Source organism: Ailuropoda melanoleuca, chromosome 3 (assembly GCF_002007445.2).
Source record: "Ailuropoda melanoleuca isolate Jingjing chromosome 3, ASM200744v2, whole genome shotgun sequence".
In the NCBI taxonomy this organism is placed as follows: domain Eukaryota; kingdom Metazoa; phylum Chordata; class Mammalia; order Carnivora; family Ursidae; genus Ailuropoda; species Ailuropoda melanoleuca.
Window position 1 is genome coordinate 34,474,184 of NC_048220.1, and position 19,679 is coordinate 34,493,862.

General features: G+C 43.2%; 1 protein-coding gene across 1 annotated transcript in view; it reads left to right on the forward strand.

Annotated features, from left to right (window-relative positions):
* STK32A (serine/threonine kinase 32A) overlaps positions 1 to 19,679 on the forward strand; it is a 129,082-nt gene that overhangs the window by 91,286 nt on the left and 18,117 nt on the right. Inside the window, exons 7-9 of the mRNA XM_011232903.3 lie at positions 4,675 to 4,764; positions 12,573 to 12,670; positions 17,556 to 17,672. Of these exons, the coding sequence (XP_011231205.2) occupies positions 4,675 to 4,764; positions 12,573 to 12,670; positions 17,556 to 17,672 (305 nt within the window). The remainder of the gene's footprint in view (positions 1 to 4,674; positions 4,765 to 12,572; positions 12,671 to 17,555; positions 17,673 to 19,679) is intronic.

A 19,679-nucleotide genomic window follows, 5' to 3' on the forward strand; every position in this document is an offset into this window, starting at 1 on the left:
AACTTTGTTTTATTCTTACTGATTCATATTGGTTCGTAGTCATCAGAAACGACTGATATTTAAAGGAGTTGAAGCCCTTCGTAAAATGCAGAATCTTTCCACCGTGTCAATGAACATTCAGAATGGGACTGAAAGGAGTTTTTAATTTAGAGCATACCTGTTACTATTCCCCCCAAATGTCTCATTCACTAGTTCAGAGCCCAAGCCGACGTTAGATCTCGGATGGCTTATCTTCAGTCATCCTGACAGATATTTTCATATCCTACCAACTATAGTACCCCATCCAATTCTATCAATTCCATCGTGTCTAAATTTTTGTGTGTGTCTTAAATTATTCAGGAAATAAATACTGCATCCAGAGGAACAATAATGTCTGCCTGGCATATCTGAGGAAATGACAATTATGGCATCATCTATAATTTAGTTCCCTTAATATCATCCCTAGTCCCAGGGAACGGAGAAAGGCAAAAACTCGGTCTGGGGGTAAGAGGAAGCACGAAGCGTGCTACCTGAACAGCTTCTTCCTGCCGAGTCCTAAAATGGGCCTAAAAATCTAGTAGGAATCTCCTTTTAAGAAAAAAATTATCTAAGGGTGTCTGGGTCGTGCAGTCGGTTAAGCATTCAACTCTTGGTTTTGGCTCAGGTCGTGATCTCAGGGTCATGGGGTCCAGCCCCGGGTCAGGCTCCGCGCTCAGCACAGAGTCTGCTTGAGATGCTCCCTCTGCCCTTCCCCTCTGTGCTTGCTCTTTCTCTCTCTAAAAATAAATAAATAAATCTTTAAAAAATTATTTATCTATCCCTAAATGCCTGAATCTATATCACTACCTATAGGTACAGGTAGCTACATAGATAATAAATATATGAAGAGAGAGAAAGAGAGAGAAAAGCAGCACCCTATCCCCAGTAACCAAATTCACTGAGTCTCAGCTACTGCCTAAAGATATGCATTTTTTTAATAATAATTTTTATTATGTTATGTTAGTCACCATACGGTACATAAGGATATGCATTTTTAACAAGAACCCCGGAAGACGTGGCACCCACCCTCTCAACACTGTGGGGTAGTGGAAATGTTTGAAAGCTGGGGCAACACCGGCGGACTGGTCACGGTGGCCCGGAGTGCTGTGTCGATAAAGATCCTCAGGCAGAACAGACATAGTGAGAAAGAGCTAGAAGTAATGACGATAATGATAGTTGAATTAAATGACTCAGTGCTATCGATTCAGATTTGCAATGTGCTTCTGTATCTCAAGGTACAGAGGTGAAAAGAAAGGCAAAATGCTTTCCTAAGGTACCAAATCGGGAGCTTCTAAGCCTTGTACCTGGAAAACCCCACGTGAAGGCAGTGGTTCTAACTGGGGGTGGTTTTGCTCTACTTCCTGTCCCCATAGGGGACATCTGGCAGTGTCTAGAGACAATTTCATGGTCAGGATTCCAGCCAGGAGCGGGAAGTGCTATTGGCCTCTAGTGGGTAGAGGCTAGGGTGTTACTGAACTTACTACCATGCACAAGACAGCCCCACGGCAAAGAATGACCAGGTCTAAGAGGTTGAGAAGCTCCACGGAAGGGCCTGGGCTGATGGTCCCCCGTTCCCAAGGCAATTCCCGGGTCCCTCAACCAGCAGGGGACTGCCCCTCCCCCTGTGAGCCAGCACTTAGGTTCACTTTCACAGCTCGGGAGGAACCTGGCAGAGGGATACCAGCTATGGGGACATCCTGGGCCTGGAATTGCGCTTTGGGGCCAGGGTCTACGGGCTCTGCGGAGTTCTGCTGGTGTACTTTAGCTAAGAGCACCGGACCCCAGGTTCCAGTAGAACCCAGCTAACCCTCAAACAATTTCTCCCCACCCATACTGTGCCCTCTGGCAGGGAGACAAACTCTGAGCCAACCGGGAAGGAACTGTCTCAGTTTCTCCAGCTCTTTGGTCTTGTGATAAGGCACAAAAAGTTTGGAGGAAATTCATAACTCAACCAAAGGGTCCCGGACCAAATTCTCAATTCTAATCCCAGTTCTGCTACTTCTGAGCTCCGTGAAATTAGCCACAAACAACTTTTCTCTTAAACAGGGACTATTGCGCCTGGCTAACCGGTTTGAAAATGGCAAGCCATCCAATACATGTAAATACTACTGAAAGATAAAATTCAGCATTCTATCAACAAATTTATAAGACATATAACGAGTACTTACTGGGTCAGGATCTTCTGCCAAGCCAGATCTTACCTTAAAAGAGTGTTCTCAAACTTTACTGAGTGTCAGAATCACCTGGGAGGCTTGTTTAAACGCGGGCGTCCCACCCTCATTTTCTAATTCAGTAGGCTGGGGGCAGTACTCAGGAATTTGCATTGCTAGCAGGTTCCCAGGTGCTGCTGGTGCTGCTGGTCTGAGGACCACGCTCTCAGAACCACGGGGCTCGAAAACAACCTCGACCTTTTATTTCTGTAAGACCATGGATAATCTCAGGATTGAGTTGGCTCCGGACATCTGCTCAGACTAAAGTAAAGGGTCCCCTGCCTGGCTGCTCATCTGAATCTCCTGTGGAGTTTCTGTGGTTTCTAACACGGATGTCTGGCTCTCTATGGTCCCACTGCTCGCCGGGGCTCAGCAGAGTCAAGTCCAGGCATGTGTGTTCAGCAAAAGGGTGCTGGGGTCTCTGATCATGAGAGAGAGCAGCAGTCGAACACTTTCTTCCTTCTAAATGCTGAGCGAAGTTCTTCCACGGTATTATTTTATTTGATCTCCCCAACAAATTCATAAGAAAATTCCTGTTGCCATCCCAATTTTACAGAGAAGGTGTCACCTTTTAAGGTAACACAGGAAGTTAGTGGTCGAACTTGGACTTGAAGCCAGGCAGCCTGACTCCAGAGAACAAGCCTTTCTTAACTACAGTGTCTCTAGGCTGACCTAATTTGTATCCGTGAACTCCTTGAGCTGACTCAGGGGGAGAAAGAAAGAAAGAAAAAACGGAGACGGCCTATACAATATTAGAAGAGTTATCAGAATTATCTGTTGGCACCATTTGAACAAGAATACCTTCACTTTCAGCCGGACGAGTGCTACTCTTACTTTATTAAAATGTCGTCACATCAGCGACACAAAACACTTTTTTTGCACAAAACAAAACCCCAGCAACACAGGCAGTGAGGTTTGTCCTCAGCGCACACTGGGTGCTATCAGGGAGCAGACTGAGAGGTTCGGCAGTGGGGAGTGGGGACTGTGAGCCACGGAAGAAGGATACAACGACATCCCCTCCCAGGGCGGCCGTGTCTCATCGAAACCACAGGGCATGGAAATGGAAATGCCAACACTTCAAGGGCCTCTGAAAGCGTATGAATTTTGTGCCAGCAGCTAACATCACGGGCGGTCTGCCTGCTGCTCCTCCTGCCCTCTTCCTCCTTCGAGCTGGAGATGCAAGGACTGCAGCGCCCTTGGCAGGGGCCGCTCCTTGCAGAGCTGAGGCGTCAGACCCACGCTCTATGTCCTGAGTGTCAGAGCTGACAGAGACCCTAGAGGGGAGCTAGTCCGCCCGTTTCTTTTTCTTTCTTCTTTTCTTTCTTTCTTTCTTTTTCTTTCTTTCTTTCTTTTTTTTTTTTTTTTACAAAAAGAAACTTGGGTTCAACATAGAAAAGGGACTCAAAGTCTATGAGATATCAGGGGCAGACCTCAGGGCAGAACTCAGGTCTCTTGGCTCGCTGCCCAGGGCTCATGATACAGCCTCTTTGTAAATAAAACTTGACTTTTTTTGCCCCTGCCTTTCCCTAATACATTATTTTGTTGGGGGTGGGTAGAGGACAACCTAAACTGTCAGACAAAAAATACTCATGATATTACAGAGAAACGAGGAGGAAAAAGGTACTCTTGCTTGGCAAAGAAATAAATACATGTATCCACATTTTTGTCAGCTTTAGAGTAGCAATATTTATCTCGGAAAAAAAATCCCCTAAGTGGAGCCTATTTCCTAACTTAGATTCGGAACCCCTGCTTGTTTCCTTGCTATTACTGACTGTCAAAAGATTGCCATGTGCTTTTTAAATAAAAACAATCAGGAGAATTTACTTCACACACACACACACAAAATCCCCTAAGAGACACTTGGAAAAATGCTTGGAAATTCCATACATAGAATACCCCTGGCTGCTTCCCTCTTGGTGCTTACAGGTGTGACCAAGTTAAAACGTTGCCAACAAAAAATCATAAGCATAATTACCAGAGTGTGAGCTCTTAACCAGGCAGCTTAAAACTTCCTGAGATTGGGGCACCTGGGTGGCACAGCGGTTAAGCGTCTGCCTTCGGCTCAGGGCGTGATCCCGGCGTTCTGGGATCGAGCCCCACATCAGGCTCCTCCGCTGTGAGCCTGCTTCTTCCTCTCCCACTCCCCCTTGCTTGTGTTCCCTCTCTCGCTGGCTGTCTCTATCTCTGTCAAATAAATAAATAAAATCTTTAAAAAAAAAAAAAAACTTCCTGAGATTGAACTGCAGGTTTACCAGCAGACTCAGCTGGTTGACGATGACGCTGGTCTTGAGGGCAGAATAATTGTGCTGCTGCTGCCTGGACCGCACTTGCTACCGGCACGCAGGCATTGACAAAGGAAGCTTCCAGAGGCTCTCCGTAAGAAGCACGGCTGCGCCACGGAGTGGAACGGGACTTAACGTTCTGTGTGGTGCTTTTGTCTCTCCAGGGCACGTGCACATCACGGACTTCAACATCGCCGCGATGCTGCCCGGGGAGATGCGGCTCACCACGGTGGCGGGCACCAAGCCTTACATGGGTACGGGCCTCGCGAGCGGCGGTGTAAGAGCAAGGCTGGGCTTTTCCATTCCGGTAGACATCTCCTCCAGGTCCAGGCATCTGGAGGCTCTTGTGCTCAGAATGCCAAGTTCCCCTGTGACCTTGTCGGGGAACTTCTGAGTTCACGGGTCTGGGGTGGGTCTCAGGGGGCTCCACTGAGTGAGCACCTGATCTGAGCTCGGTTCAGGAGGGCCACTGATGACGCTTGGAAACACTGCTTTATGAGTTATGCAGGACAGCTTCTACCCACTTCCTAACAAAGACTACTAGTTGATTGAGTAAGTTCTGCTAACGGCCTCTGTGGGTGTGGCACGGTCTCAGGGGCTGGTGACCCGGTATGTGAGCAAAATACCCAAGGTCTCCTGCTCATGGAGCTTACCTTCTAGGGAGAGGAGTTCTTAAAAATAGAATCAGGGGCACTTGGGTGGCTTTGTCAGTTGGTTTTGGCTCGGGTCATGATCTCGGGGGTCATAGGATCAAGTCCCGCATCGGGCTCAGTGCTCAGTGTGGAGTCTGCTTGTCCCTCGCTGCCCCTCCTCCCACTCATGAGCTCCCTCGCTCTCTGTCTTAAATAAATACATAAATAAATAAATAAATAAATAAATAAATAAATAAATAAATAAATAAATAAAATCTTTAAAAATAGAATCAAATAGAAGTAAAATGCAGTAATAAATCAGATGGTGATAGGTGACGTAAACATTACTATACCTATCATTTACATAACCAACCCCTCATTACACGCATAGGACTGTAAAGTTCACACAACACCTCCCAGATGTCATTTTACTTTTAGTTTTAGCACCATGACAAACCCATGAGTTCTCCTTCTTAACCCATGAAGAACTGGATTTTGCCTGAAGATTCAAAATACACCCAGAGGGTTACGAAAAGGATATGGTTAGGTGCCAAAACTGTCAACAAGGTCTCACATTCAATTATGTTAACACTTACAAATTACTACGAATTCTAAGTGCTCTTGCCGGAGCGTCTCTGTGCGGACACCATTCTGGCAGAACTAGCCTTGCCACTCACCCACCCCCAGAAACATAAAGGGAGAACTGCTGTCCTTTCCCCAAAGGGATTCAGGAAGAGGGACTTGTCTGCTCTCCCCACCTAGGACGGTGAGTCAGGTCTTAAGAGAATTATCTGGAAAGTCGATGGGTGACTGTGAGGCGAGCGACCTAGATTTCCAAGCTTGGTCAGTGTGTGGTTCGTCACCGTACGTGCTGACGGGTCCTGGTACTCGCAGAGCCCGATCTGTCCATGGGGGTTTGATGAGTTTGGAGTTAAGTCCTCCCGGGGACCATGACCTTAGGAGACAGAGATACAGTAGTGTGTGAGTGTGTCTGGATTAGCCAGAGGTTGGGGTCCAGCTTGTCTGGGACCCTGCCAGTAGCCTGGAGGGAGGGCGGTCCCTATCGGTGCGGCTTACTGGAAACACCACCAATTCCAATAGAGCTCGACCATAGCAGAATCCTGGAGGTGCCCCCCAAGCACAGGGTGCTTTAAAAGCTCTTCGGGTAATTCTGCCACGTAGCCAGGGTTGAGAGGGATGCCACAGAGAAGGAGAGACATCAGCTATTAGAAGCAACTAAAGAGAGATCACCCCAGGATCCCTCTACCTCCACTATCCCTCAACCAGGCAAAAGGGATCAAAATGTATTAAGCAAGAGACCAGGAGCTATCATTAAGGGAGCCCCCTACCCAACACAAATGCGAAGCGAGCCACTGCACAGTTGTAGGCAGATGACAGAAGAAGAAAGCCTATTTCTGCTTCTACCCTAATTAGTTGAGACGCTTGAAGCAGATAATGTCACTGGTTAAGCCAGTGGAATTAGGGAGGTGGGATGAATTGTCCTGACTAGATATGGTCAGAGTGATTTATGAGCAAAATATTTGACCTTGAAATCAAGGGTAAGAGCAAAGCCACTTCTAATATGTCATTTCCTTCCTCATATAACTAGAGAGAGGAAAAGAAAAAAAAAAAAGAAAACCCCTTGGCCACCTCACTTTCCAAGAGAAAGAAATCCTCTGGGGAAAAAATGAGTCCTATTTTAGATGATATTTGAACAACTACAGATTTCCTGGCTTCCTATTACCAGTGCGGGGGAATAAATCTCCTTTGTCACTTCTAAAATAATGGACACATATAATTCAGCCTATTTTCTGCCTAAAACTCACAGTTCTCAGATGATAAAAGGGAATATCTGAGCCCGCTGGTCTGATGAATTTATTCTGCAGGTTTCCTGGGTTTCCATATTAAGGGCTATTTTCTTGGAGCCAAATCAGAATGTGCATCTGGGTTTTCTAGGCCTGGTTTCCATGGTGAGAGGAGTAAAGGGAGACTACCCTTCTTTTCTCTCCCCAGTGATTTTAAATACAATATCCGTATAATTTAATTCTCCTCATATTTGGCATTTCGGGTCCTTTCACAACACAGAGCTAGGAAATTGGAGTGCATTCAAGGTTCTCTCTGCTTTTCCACCTTCACCCTTATAATTAATAATTATTAATATTTATTGAAAGCTTTCTATGGGCCAGACAACGTGTTAAATGTTTAACGTTCATTTTACTCATTTTTTTTTCTCAGCGACTTTATGAGGCAGACTATAATTATCACCATTTTACAATGAGAAAATCAGAAGCTAAGTCATTTGCCCAAGATCACATGGCTAGCAATTGAAAAAGCTTAAATTTAAACCAAGCTCCGACTTCAGAAAGTCAAGCTTCTTCCTGAAAGAGAGCTAAGGGAGAAATTTATTAGAAATTATTTGTGGTCCGTAAAAGGTTGCAAATCAATTTAGGTAAGCCAAACTTTCAGAAATGTTTCTTGTTTCAGTATAAATGAGTATCTGTCATCACTTCACTCTGAATCCAAAGGTTGCCTTTGCCTTTGATTTTGGGGTAAGAGTCTTTCTAAGAGGTGTCATAGGTAGAAATCTGCTTTTTCTTTTTAACAATTATGATCCAAATAATTTAGTAATATCTAGGTAACAGACATTCACCAGCACCCATACCCATTTAAAGCGCTCCTGTGGGATACTAATTGGCAGGTATAGAAAGAAGAAATTTTCTATTTGTAAAGATTTTATTTATTTCAGAGAGAGAGAGAGAGCACTTGCGCAGTGCACCTGCATGTGTGCGAGTGGGGTGAGGGGCGGAGGGGAAGCGAGGGGGAGAAAGAGTCCCACGCAGACTCCCCACCGAGCACGGAGCCTGACACAGGGCTCAATCTCCTGACCCTGAGATCATGATCTGAGCCAAAACCAAGAGTTGATGCTTAACCAAGGGAGCCACCCAGGGGCCCCAGAAAGAAAAAAATATTCTAAGAAGAAAGAAAGAAAATGAGGATGAAATACTGATGTTGATAGGAATATAGGATATCTACTAAGATAGGTGCTGAGCACGTTAGAGCAGTTTCTTGGCTCTGGAGAGGCGGGGCTGAGCAGTCTCCGGCTCTGAACCACCTCCCTTTCAGCTCCCTACTCCCTCCCCTCTTTCCTCACCCTCACTTCTCCTCTGTGTGAGTATAATCCAGATGACTTAGAGCTTCACCGAGGAAAACATTCCTCTCTTCCCAGTTAAAAACAAAGCAAATTCACCATGGAAAATGTGTAAAATGCTGATAAGCAAAAGGAAGTTAAATTAATCCCTCTCCTTGTAGATATTTATGGTTTCCTTCCAGACTTTTTTTTCCTGTGCACATACGAACACATATTTTTTAAAAGTTGAATCATACTGACTTTCTGTAACCTAAATGTTTACTTTATAATGTAATAACAATAGACATCATACAATGAGCAGTTATTATGACCCAAACGCTTTGCTAAGCTTTTAACATTTATTGTGCATTGAAATTCTCAAGGCAACCCTGTGAAAGAGGTTCATAATCACACAGCAAGTAGCTGGTGGAGCACAGACGGGTGGAGCACCACGTCTGAAACCGTCTCGAGCCTTAGCACTGGTGGTGATGATGGTGGTGATGATGATGAATGGCCGACAATGGCCGACATTGACTGAGCTCTTCTATGTGCCAAGCACTGTTCGAAGTGCACGTATGACATCGTGGAAACGAAAACTTCTGTGAGGCCAATACTATTGTTATTCCCACTTGAAACATGCCACTTGAGAAATGAAGCTCTTTGCCCTGGGTACAGCTAGGGCTACTGCTGTCGAGGGTCAGAGCCCCGACTCTCGAACACTCTGCTATGCTGTGCAACCTCTCAGCCTCCGGTCTCTAACCCGGCCTCAGCTAGAATGGCAACTTGTTTCTCTCTGACTCCAGAGCCTGGGTCTTGGCAAATGGTATTCTTCTTCTTTGCCCACAATTGTGTATAGAACTATCATTTTTAATGATCGTGTGCTGCAGAACTAGAGGACTGCATCAAATTTAACCAATTCTTTATTGTGGAATGTTAGCTTGTTTCTGATTTTGAAACATAAATAGATTTGTCATGAAACTCCTGTTTGCAGAAATGGGTCCTGCAACTTGATTATCCTTGTGACAAACTCCTGTTCAAAGATGGGAGTTTGGATCTGGATATTTATGTGTTAGTGCATTTTCCTCTAAGTTCACATCGATTTCTGCTCGTTCATTCTGGAAGTGTCTGAGAATATTCACTTCCCTGCATTCTCAGCCGGGCTGCACCTTGAGTCTCTTTAATCTTCCTGAAAACATCACTTAAAATGGTCCCTCATGATGCTAATACTGAAATTCTCTGACTTCTTTTGTAAACTGTGCATGTTCTTTGCTCATTTTCTATTAGGGTGTTAATATTTTTATCCTATTTCTTATTGATTATATGCAAAGTTCTAGAGCCTTATATATTCGGAATATGGTAGTGTATCATATGTGTTATAAATATCATTTCCTACCTTTTAGTTTGCTGTTGTTCTTATAACATTTTTAATGTAATGAACTATTTTTCTAACATCATCACACCATTAGTCGTTTTCATAGTTTCTACCTTTTTATTATTTTTTTTAAAGATTCATTTACTTATTTGAGAGAGAGAGCGCGAGAGAAAGAGAGAGAGTGCACATGCAAGCAGGGGAGGGGCAGAGGGAGAAGGGGAGAGAGTTTCAAGCAGACTCCACACAGAACGCAGAGCCTGACAAGGGCTCGGTCCCACAACCCTGAGATCCTAACCTGAGCCAAAACCAAAGTCAATCCCTCAACCAACTGCGCCACCCAGGCGCCCCTAGAGTTTCTACCTTTGATGGTATTCTTAGTAAGACCTTCTTGTCTCCAGTTTTGGGAGGTGGTTACCTAATATTTTTATTACTGTTATAGTTTCATTTTTTCTCTTATTCCAGTTACATATAATCTTGACTGAAGGTATGTTGTAAGGATCTGACTTTATTTTTTGTTAGATCATTAAATAATTGCTTTGAGATGACATATCAAATAAGACCTTTTCCATGTTGATTTATGATATGTTCACCATAAACTAAATATTCTTATATACAAGCATTTTCAAATTTTAATTATTACAGCTTTATAATATAATTTAATACATGAGATACAAGTCTATGTCTTTATTTCTCAGAAAACATTTATTATTCACAAATTTTTTTGGTAGATGAAATTTAGAATATTTTTTGTAAATTTTATTAATTATTTCTATTGCATTACATTTATGGATTAGGTTTGAGGCCCTTTCTTTATTTCTTGACCAAGAATCTACTATCTAGGGGCACCTGGGTGACTCAGTCAGTTAAGCGTCTGACTCTTGGTTTCATCTCAGGTCAGGATCTCAGGGTCGTGAGATTGAGCCCCATGTCAGGCTCCGTGCTCAGCAAGGAGTCTCCTTGTCCCTCTCCCTCCCCCTCTGCCCTTCTCCTCACTCTCTCTCTCTAAAAATGAATAAAATCTTTTTAAAAAATCTACTATCCAGGTATTGTAAAACCTGAAAACCAAATGATGGAAATCCACATAGCCAATAAACACATTAAAATGTGGTGAAGCTTATTAGTAATCAGGACAATGCCGATTTAAACCACAATGAAAGCTCAATATACACGTGCTAGAGTGGCAAAATTCAAGAGGTCAGTTAACGCCAAGTGTGGGTAAGGAGGCTGAGCGAAGGAAACCCTGATATGACGCTGGTCACCGTGTTAATCGGTACTACCACTTTGGCTAAATGGTTGGTCATTATCCAGAGTACGTGAAGATCCACATCGTATCCCCAGCAGCTCCCCTTCCAGGAACACGCCCTATAGATGTGTGGACTTTTAGGAGTGTTCATGACAGCATTGTTCACAATACTGTCAAATCGAAAATACCCAGATGGTAGGAGATGCCTGTCACGTGTCACCGGGGGTACTGGTAAGGGAAAGTGGTAATAAAGCCCATTTCCATCCAATGCGGGGGGTACCCTGGGGTCAGGGCCATTATCTCCCGAGCTGATGGGGAGCTGTGACTTAAAGATAGGATGCAGTGATGCGTGGGAGATGGATTCGCTGGGAAATGAGACTCTTACAGGCAGGGTCAGTCCAGGCACTGGGATGTCAACATTCTACCTCGGACTGGATGCCGTCCGCAGGATTTTACTGGGACGTGAGTACCCCAGCTAGGTCAAGCCCGTGTGCAGGCCTCACATCATGCCAATTTCCTTTGTCCAGAGCCGGCGCCTTACTACCAGAGGCTTGTGTCATCTGTGTATAGCTTTTGATAAGTAACATTCCCATCCCTATGTTTGCCTCTCCAGAACAGTGATTCGTTTTTGGAGCACTTTCTAGATGCCAGGCACGGAGCTCAGATTTTGTCATGCAGCATCTCATTGAATTTCTCACCTCTCTAAAGATCATCTTCTTATTTTGACTTGGCTGATGAGGCTTCTCAAGCTCAGGCAGCTGACTTGTTCAAGGTCAGGATAAGTGGTAAAGGCAGGTTCTGACCCCAGACGGCATGTCACCAGAGCAAATGATTGCCACCATTTCTTGTTGACTTGACTCCTCGTTGTTTCTTCGGTCAACACAGTTCTGTTGAGTGACATTAGCGGCCAGGTTCAATATGAGACACTAGAAGTGTATTGGTGAACACACCGTCCTTGCTTCGGCTTTACCCCTCATGAGCTAGGTATGTGCTTAGAAGAGTATGAAGAAGGTTCCCAGGGCATCAATGTGCTTAGAGAACGCATAACCAGGCGGCCACCACTGGGGGCAAAGTTGACTGTAGCTTTGCCTTTCCTTGGAGTCCTTTCAAATAACCACATTACAAAGTGTAAGTTTCTCCACCTCATGTGAAAGCTTCTATTTCTGAGGGCCCACTCCCTCCTTCTCTCTCCCTCACCACCAACAGCAGGCTAGAAACGCTGCCCTTGGGTCTTCGAGATGACGGTGAGATGGAAAGCCAATCCAATACACCTTGCACCAAATTCTAAGTGTTGTCTGCAGCAGGAATACGGATCTCAGTCCTTTAGCACAAACCTTTCAAATCAAGGCAACAAATAACATCTTCCCAGCCTTCCTGATTTCACGGTCAGCTGAACATTTGAGGCCTTACGGGATCCAATTTTTAATAGTTGCATAATATAAATAAGAAGGGAATTTGCCCATCCAGGCCTGTGCATGCCTGTGTTGGTTGATGAATGAGGCCACTGAGACAAGAAAATTAGCCGGTTTTGCCTGCCGTGCGCCATCTAGCAAGGGATGATAGACATCCGTGGCGGTGTTTATTCGTTTTACTTGCTCTGGTACTATGACTCGGGAGGAACGTGCTGGGAGCAGAGATTTGTGCACGTCCCCGGGAGTAAAACTGACCTAACTTTCCTATCTTTTCAGCGCCTGAGATGTTCAACTCCAGAAGAGAAGCGGGCTATTCCTTTGCTGTGGACTGGTGGTCCTTGGGAGTGACGGCCTATGAGCTCTTAAGAGGCCGGGTATGTTAGAACTGCGTTTCTCTTTGGTTTCTCTTCCAGCAAGTTTCATTTTTAGAATGAAAGAAAGGATTTTTTGCCCCCTAAAATCAAGCAGTTTGTGTGCAAGGTGAAAGCACTATGCCATGTGATACCTGGGATTTCAGCACATACTACTCTCCTATATATGGACCCAAGCATGTGAGTTCACTTTAACTGCAAATAAAATTAAATGAATAATGTGAGTGTTAGAAACTCCCAGAGAGGGAAGATCAGTGCACCTCACTAAATATCTAGTGGAAATACATTTGTTTGTTTAAAGAAAATCATTTGGCAGTCACAGTACAGGATTCTAACTTCGACACGGTTCCCCCAGGTGAGTGTGAATTATTAACATAACACAATTCATACCCTGTCTTGTTGGATTCCTCTCTGTCATTTGGCTCCTGGGTTCTGAGTTTGGGGGCAAATTAGAGTAGTTTCCTTTTAAAGGAGACATTTCTTAAACTAAGAAAATGCCTAGGAAGAATTTTACCAAAAAATATTCCCCCTCCCATATTATCTCTGTGGTAGTTCTCTGTGATATGATGTATTGACATTGTCAGATTCACTTTTTTCTTTCTTTTTTGGGGGTGGGGGGAGGTGAAGAAAAGGTACTAACAGATTATTGAATTTAAATTCCATTTTGTAAAGTATTGCCCTTGTGAGTTTTTCAAGATATATCCATTTTTACCTTATCTCTTCTATATTATTAGATTATAAATTCATTAAGGTGAAGCATATAAACTGTACCTTATACAGTTTAGTATTATCCCCAGTATTTAACTTTAAATAGATACGTAACAACCGTGTACTGAATGAATGGGGGAACAAGGCACTACATCAGTTCTGCCACATTCTAGCAAAGAATCACCAACTAGGCTCTAGGTCATTAGGGTTCAAAATCTAGCTAATCACACTTAATTACAGTTATCGACACAACCAAACCACAGAGGACGGGCGCTAAACAATGATCCCCTCCACATTTACAAATTCTCATTTATAGAAAAATACTTGCCTTGAAGACAAATACGCTTGACCTATCTGCGGTTTCAGAACTTCACACGAACGGGCCCTTAGCCATTAAGCTGCTTTATCTGCCATCATAAAGGCAAGGCCCGTCTTTTCTAGCTTTAAGTCACCCTTAAGTGTCAGCTTCTCGTAGGTACAGGAAGAGTTTTGCACTAATTGTAAATCCTTAACTGCAACTCTTTTGCTCTTATCCTCCGGAAATAAGACCATAATCACAACACCTCTTTTCCCCCATCTAATGCCTTGCTTTTCCACCTTATTCGTTCTTTCTATTCTTGCCCTTATTTTATATGCTGTGTAAGAATTACCCTGTTGCTGCACACTGTAATTTCTTGATAGCATGTGTTCTGTTGATTTAGGGGTGTGTGTGTGCGTGTGTAGAGTTTATATAAATATTTATGGTTTCTGAAAGTACATTAGAGACTCCTCCAGTGCAGAAATTGAGTCTCTCTTGTTCTTATATCCCCAGTGCCCAACAGAGATGCTGGGACATCATGGGCACTCAATAAATATTTGGCAAATGAATAAATACCCAATTCTGGTAGTTGATATATTAACATAGATTCTAAATTTTAGAACTAGAAAGATAAGGTATTGTATAAGACAAAGGCAATTTGACTCTTTTTAATAAGTGGACAGATCGTGAGGATTTTTTTTTAAATATTAAGTTCAAGGGGGCGCCTGGGTGGCTCAGTCGTTAAGCGTCTGCCTTTGGCTCAGGGTGTGATCCTGGCGTTCTGGAATAGAACCCCACGTCAGGCTCCTCTGCTGGGAGCCTGCTTCTTCCTCTCCCACTCCCCCTGCTTGTGTTCCCTCTCTCGCTGGCTGTCTCTCTCTCTTTTGAATGAATAAATAAAATCTTTAAAAAAATAAAATAAATAAAATAAAATATTAAGTTCAGTCACATGGCCTTCTAAAGTAAATGGAAAATAGTACACTTAAACCCGGTTGTCTGTGGCATTTATCAGTTAATTTATTCATTTATCAAATCATTTTATGTTTTTAGTGAGAAACTGTAAGTTTAGAAGCAGCAATGAAACGAAGAAGGAAATTAGAAGAGAGGAAAAAATGTATGCACGTACATATCTAACCGTGGAGAGGAAGCCAATGTGCCCATGTCTCTTGATGGGATACACGGAGTGACTCCCAGGCAGTGAGCCACGGTGCCTTTGGCTAGGAAACAGTCAGTAAGCATTGATCATGGGGATACGGTACCGAGCACTTCCTTTCTGAGATTGAGTTACACGGATTATCTCCACTATGTTGTTACTGAGACGAATTATCTAGAGTCCTTTATTCAGTCTTGTGGGAAGAAAATATGGGGCAGATATATCTGTTTAGACCTTGCATAAAAAAAATAAAGTTTGGCCAGTCTCCTTTTTAGGGAGTCAACTCCTAGCACTTGGCGGGTCCCCGACTAACTGGACATTGACATAATATACGTAGAGTTAAGCCTTTCTTCATGTCGCCTTTATCGATGACTCCTCTTGCTGTTCACTGTTCACATTTATACCCTTTCTACCCCGTGTTCAAGAATAATACAAATCTCTCTCCTGCCCTGTGTGTAATGTGTTAGCTGCTCAATGGAGAATTTTACATGTGTTACATCATTCACTTTTTTTAACAGTCTCATTTGGTGATTTATTTTACAGATAAAGGACAGATGAAGGAACAAACTCCAATCGAGGGCCTCAATTTAATGCTCAAACCCTCTTTTGCCTTCAAAGCTCAAGATCTTAATCACATTACCTTTTTTCCCCCAAGCTTTTATTGAAATTCCATTAGTTAACAGTGTGATATTAATTTCAGGTATAGAATTCAGTGATTCATCACTTACATGCAACACCCAGGGCTCATCACCCACTTAACCCGTCCCCCTGCCCACCTCTCCTCTGGTAACCATCACTTTGTTTTCTATAGTTAAGAATCTGTTTCTCAGTTTGCCTCCCTCAACCCCATGTTCATTTGTTTTGTTTCTTAAATTCCACACATGAATGAAATCGTATGGTATTTGTCTTTCTCTGACTTATTTCACCTAGTGTAATACTCTCTAGCTCCATTCACATCTTCACAAATGGTAAGATTTCATTCATTTTGATGGCAGAGTAATATTCCAGTATAGATATTGATGGCTGAGTAATATTCCAGTGTGTGTGTGTGTGTGTGTGTGTGTGTGTGTGTATGTGTGTACACATATCACTTCTTCTTTATCCATTCATCAGTCAATGGACACTTGGGAAGTTTCCATAATTTGGCTATTGTTGACAAGGCTGCTGTAAACATCAGAGTCCATGCATCCCTTCGAATTGGTATTCTTGTATCCTTTGGGTAAATACGCAGTAATGCAGTTGCAGGATTGAAGGGTAGTTCTATTTTTAGCTTTTTGGGGAACGTCCATAGCGTTTTCCAGAGTCGCTGCACCAGTTTGCATTCCCACCCACAGTGTAAGAGGGTTCCCCCTTCTCCGCATCATCACCAACACCTCGTTTCCGTGTTGCTAATTTTAGTCATTCTGACAGGTGTGAGGTGATATCTCATTGCGGTTTTGATCTGTGTCTCCCTGATGCTGAGTGGTAGTGAGCATATTTTTATGTGTCTATTAGCCATCTATAATTACATTACCTTTTAATACTGATTTACAACAGGAAGAATATTAAACTCTTCCACCTCTCCCAATTTATTCCATCAGTCCACAGTCATTTATGAAGTATCTCGAAAGGGCCAGGCACTTGATGAATGTACATACCCATATTAAGTGTCCCATTGTTGGTTAATCTAATACGGAAATTGTTCATTCAACAAACATGTAATGAGCGTCTACTAGGTGCTAGGTCCAATGGACACAAATATGAATAGGGGATGATCTCTGGCCCTAAGTAGCTCACAATTCACACAAAAGATAAAATCCCATAAATCTATTTTCTGAGAAATAGAGACATTAATGTAGGTAAAGGCTGCTCTCTAGTGGACAGCTATGAAAAATATAATAAAACCACTGTTCTGTTTGATTTCTTTGCCCCAAAGTTAAAACTATAAAAGACCTTGGTTCTCTCAGAAGTAAAAATACTATGCCTCATCATCAAATTCTCCACCCCACTCCACAGAACTAGCAACTCATAGCATTTTGGACTGGAGTTAGTTTTCTGGGTGACATTCTATCCTGAACTTATTACTGCTTCAAAAAGCACAAAGAGGTGCAGAGTAAAACTCTGGATCTCTTTACAATCACTGAACATTTGTCCCATGTTTCACATAAATACTTACGTAACCTGCCTTACAAAACACTCCCAAATTGGGATCTCAGAGGTGTGTTTAGTGTACAGAAATGTTTCATTTGCATGAGAGACTATGTATGGACTATGAGAAACAAACTGAGGGCCTCAGAGGGGAGGGGGGTGGGGGAATGGGATAGACCGGTGATGGGTAGTAAGGGGCACGTATTGCATGGTGCACTGAGTGTTATACGCAACTAATGAATCATCGAACTTTACATCGGAAACCGGGGATGCACTGTATGGTGACTAACATAATATAATAAAAAAACATTAAAAAAAAAAAGAATTGTTTCATTTGGCCCAATGGACTTACCAAGTTTTTAAAAATTCTGAGATTTCACAGGAAGCTAGAGATTTCTGGTGTCTTTTTTTTTTTTTTTTTTAAATAAAAGATCTGGCAACAGTAGACCACATTTGCATATGAAAACAACAATCAACTGGAAGGGATCAGAAAATGATACTGAGATTTTACTGGTTGAAAATTTAGCTTGGGAACATGGGCAAAGCATAATCTTTTCTTTACCCTATAAAAATGAAGACTCTTCCTTCTTCTCTCCCCCAAGAGACCATACCATATTCGCTCCAGTACCTCCAGCAAGGAGATCGCACACATGTTTGAGACCGCTATTGTGACTTACCCCTCTGCCTGGTCACAGGAAATGGTGTCACTACTTAAGAAGGTAAGAAGGAGGACCGCATGACAAAAGGAAGTGGTAAAGAGAAGCATGCCTTCTGGTTTGAGGTGAGAAGTTTATAATATTGGAACCAGCCATGATAATACACATTTCTAGAGTGGGCTTTGCACCTAACAGCTTTCTTTTTTTTTTTTTAAGATTTTATTTATTTATTTGACAGAGAGACAGCCAGCGAGAGAGGGAACACAAGCAAGGGGAGTGGGAGAGGAAGAAGCAGGCTCCCAGTGGAAGAGCCTGATGTGGGGCTTGACCCCAGAACTCCGAGATCACACCCTGAGCCAAAGGCAGATGCTTAACGACTGAGCCACCCAGGCGCCCCTGCACCTAACAGCTTTCAAACACATGGCTTCATTAAGGCAACACACGTGTCCTCTTGTTGAGCCATGTCAAACTCAGTGTGTCCAAAACGGAGTTCCTGATCGCTATTTCCTGGACTTGGTGCAATGTTCCCTTTCCCAATGACTGGCCCCTCCATCTAGCCAGTTATAGAAGCCAGAAACCAGAAGTCACCCACCATCCCCATATCCAAGTCATTGCCAAGTTCTGTAACCTGATTTTGTAAATATCTCGTGACTGGGTCACTTCTCTTCCTCTCTACTGCCATCTCCCCAGTCCTACTGCCATCAGGCCTTGCCTTATAACTGGCTTGTCCCGGACACTTTTACACACTCCCTTCGGTTCTCCCCTCTGCCCCATACTGATCTGTTCAAAGCAAAATTCATTGTCTTCTCATTATTCTCAGAATAAAGATCAAAATAATCTGTATGATATAAAGGTTCCAACTACCACTCAAGCCTTATTTTGGACTTTTGTTCCCCTTTTGACTACACATTGACTTCTTGTCTTCTCCTTTTCTTGTCCCTCCTCACCATCATTTATCAATCTCTTACCACAGCGCCTTTGCACATGCTCTGCCTGGAACCGTGCCCCCATCCCCAGCTCCTCCCACTACCTCCTTTAGATCAACATTAGTCAATGGGATTCACCAACTGGTTCAAGTCCATGAATTGTTTCCTACAGGCCCCTGAGAAGTATAGAAATTAAGAGAAGCATTTAGAAACTGTTATAGCCATGCAGTACTGCGGTTGCCTCTAAGTACATGGTCAATGGACTCATCTCATTGAACAGGGTATTAACTCAAATCACAAGGTGTACATGGCGTGGCCCTGCGTATTAGCCATGCACAAGAAGACCACATACTAATCTCATGGTTGGAAATTAAACAGAAAAAGTTGGCTCTTCTACATAGATAGTTTGAGAAGCACGGCTTTAGATTTCAGCTCAGATATCACTTCCTAGGGAAGCTTTCTTCTGTTGTAAGCTCACATAGCACTCTCTTTCCTTCATACCATTTTTTTTTAAATTTGAACTTATGTATTACATATGTGTGATTCTTGGGTTAATGATTACTGTCTCCTAAGCCCTATGAGGGGCCTCTTCACCATGCTATCCTCAGCATCTAGCACAGAGCCTAATAGGTGATAAAACCTGGTATTTGAATAAATGAGGTCCAGTGTCTATCAGATTTGCAGGATGCCCATGTTCATGGAAAAAATTAATGGCAACTATAGCAGCAGCTAAGTTGTATGCCTTGAATTATTATAAGGAGGAAAGAATGAGGAGCCCCGCAGGATGCACTTGGCTTTCTTTGAAAAGGAAGAATCACACACAGGTTGTGACCAGTTAAGGATAAGAGATTTGAGGGCCTACAGTTCACCCCTGTGCCTCCTGCCTTTGGGGTCAAGTACCCTGTTATGGAACATGGATATTGAGGACGTCAAAGATGAAGAAGAGAGGGGTTATTTTCCATAAGCGAATTGTCCTCAGTTCCAAGACAGCTCTCCTCACCCCAAAATTACGCACTGATGATCCATGGCTATAATCTCCAGGAGAATTCTCAAGCAGAACTGACATTTCCCATTTAAGCCACAAGACCAATGTGATATTGGCTGTGAAGCAGTTACAGGGGGAAGATCTTTCATCACAGTCAGC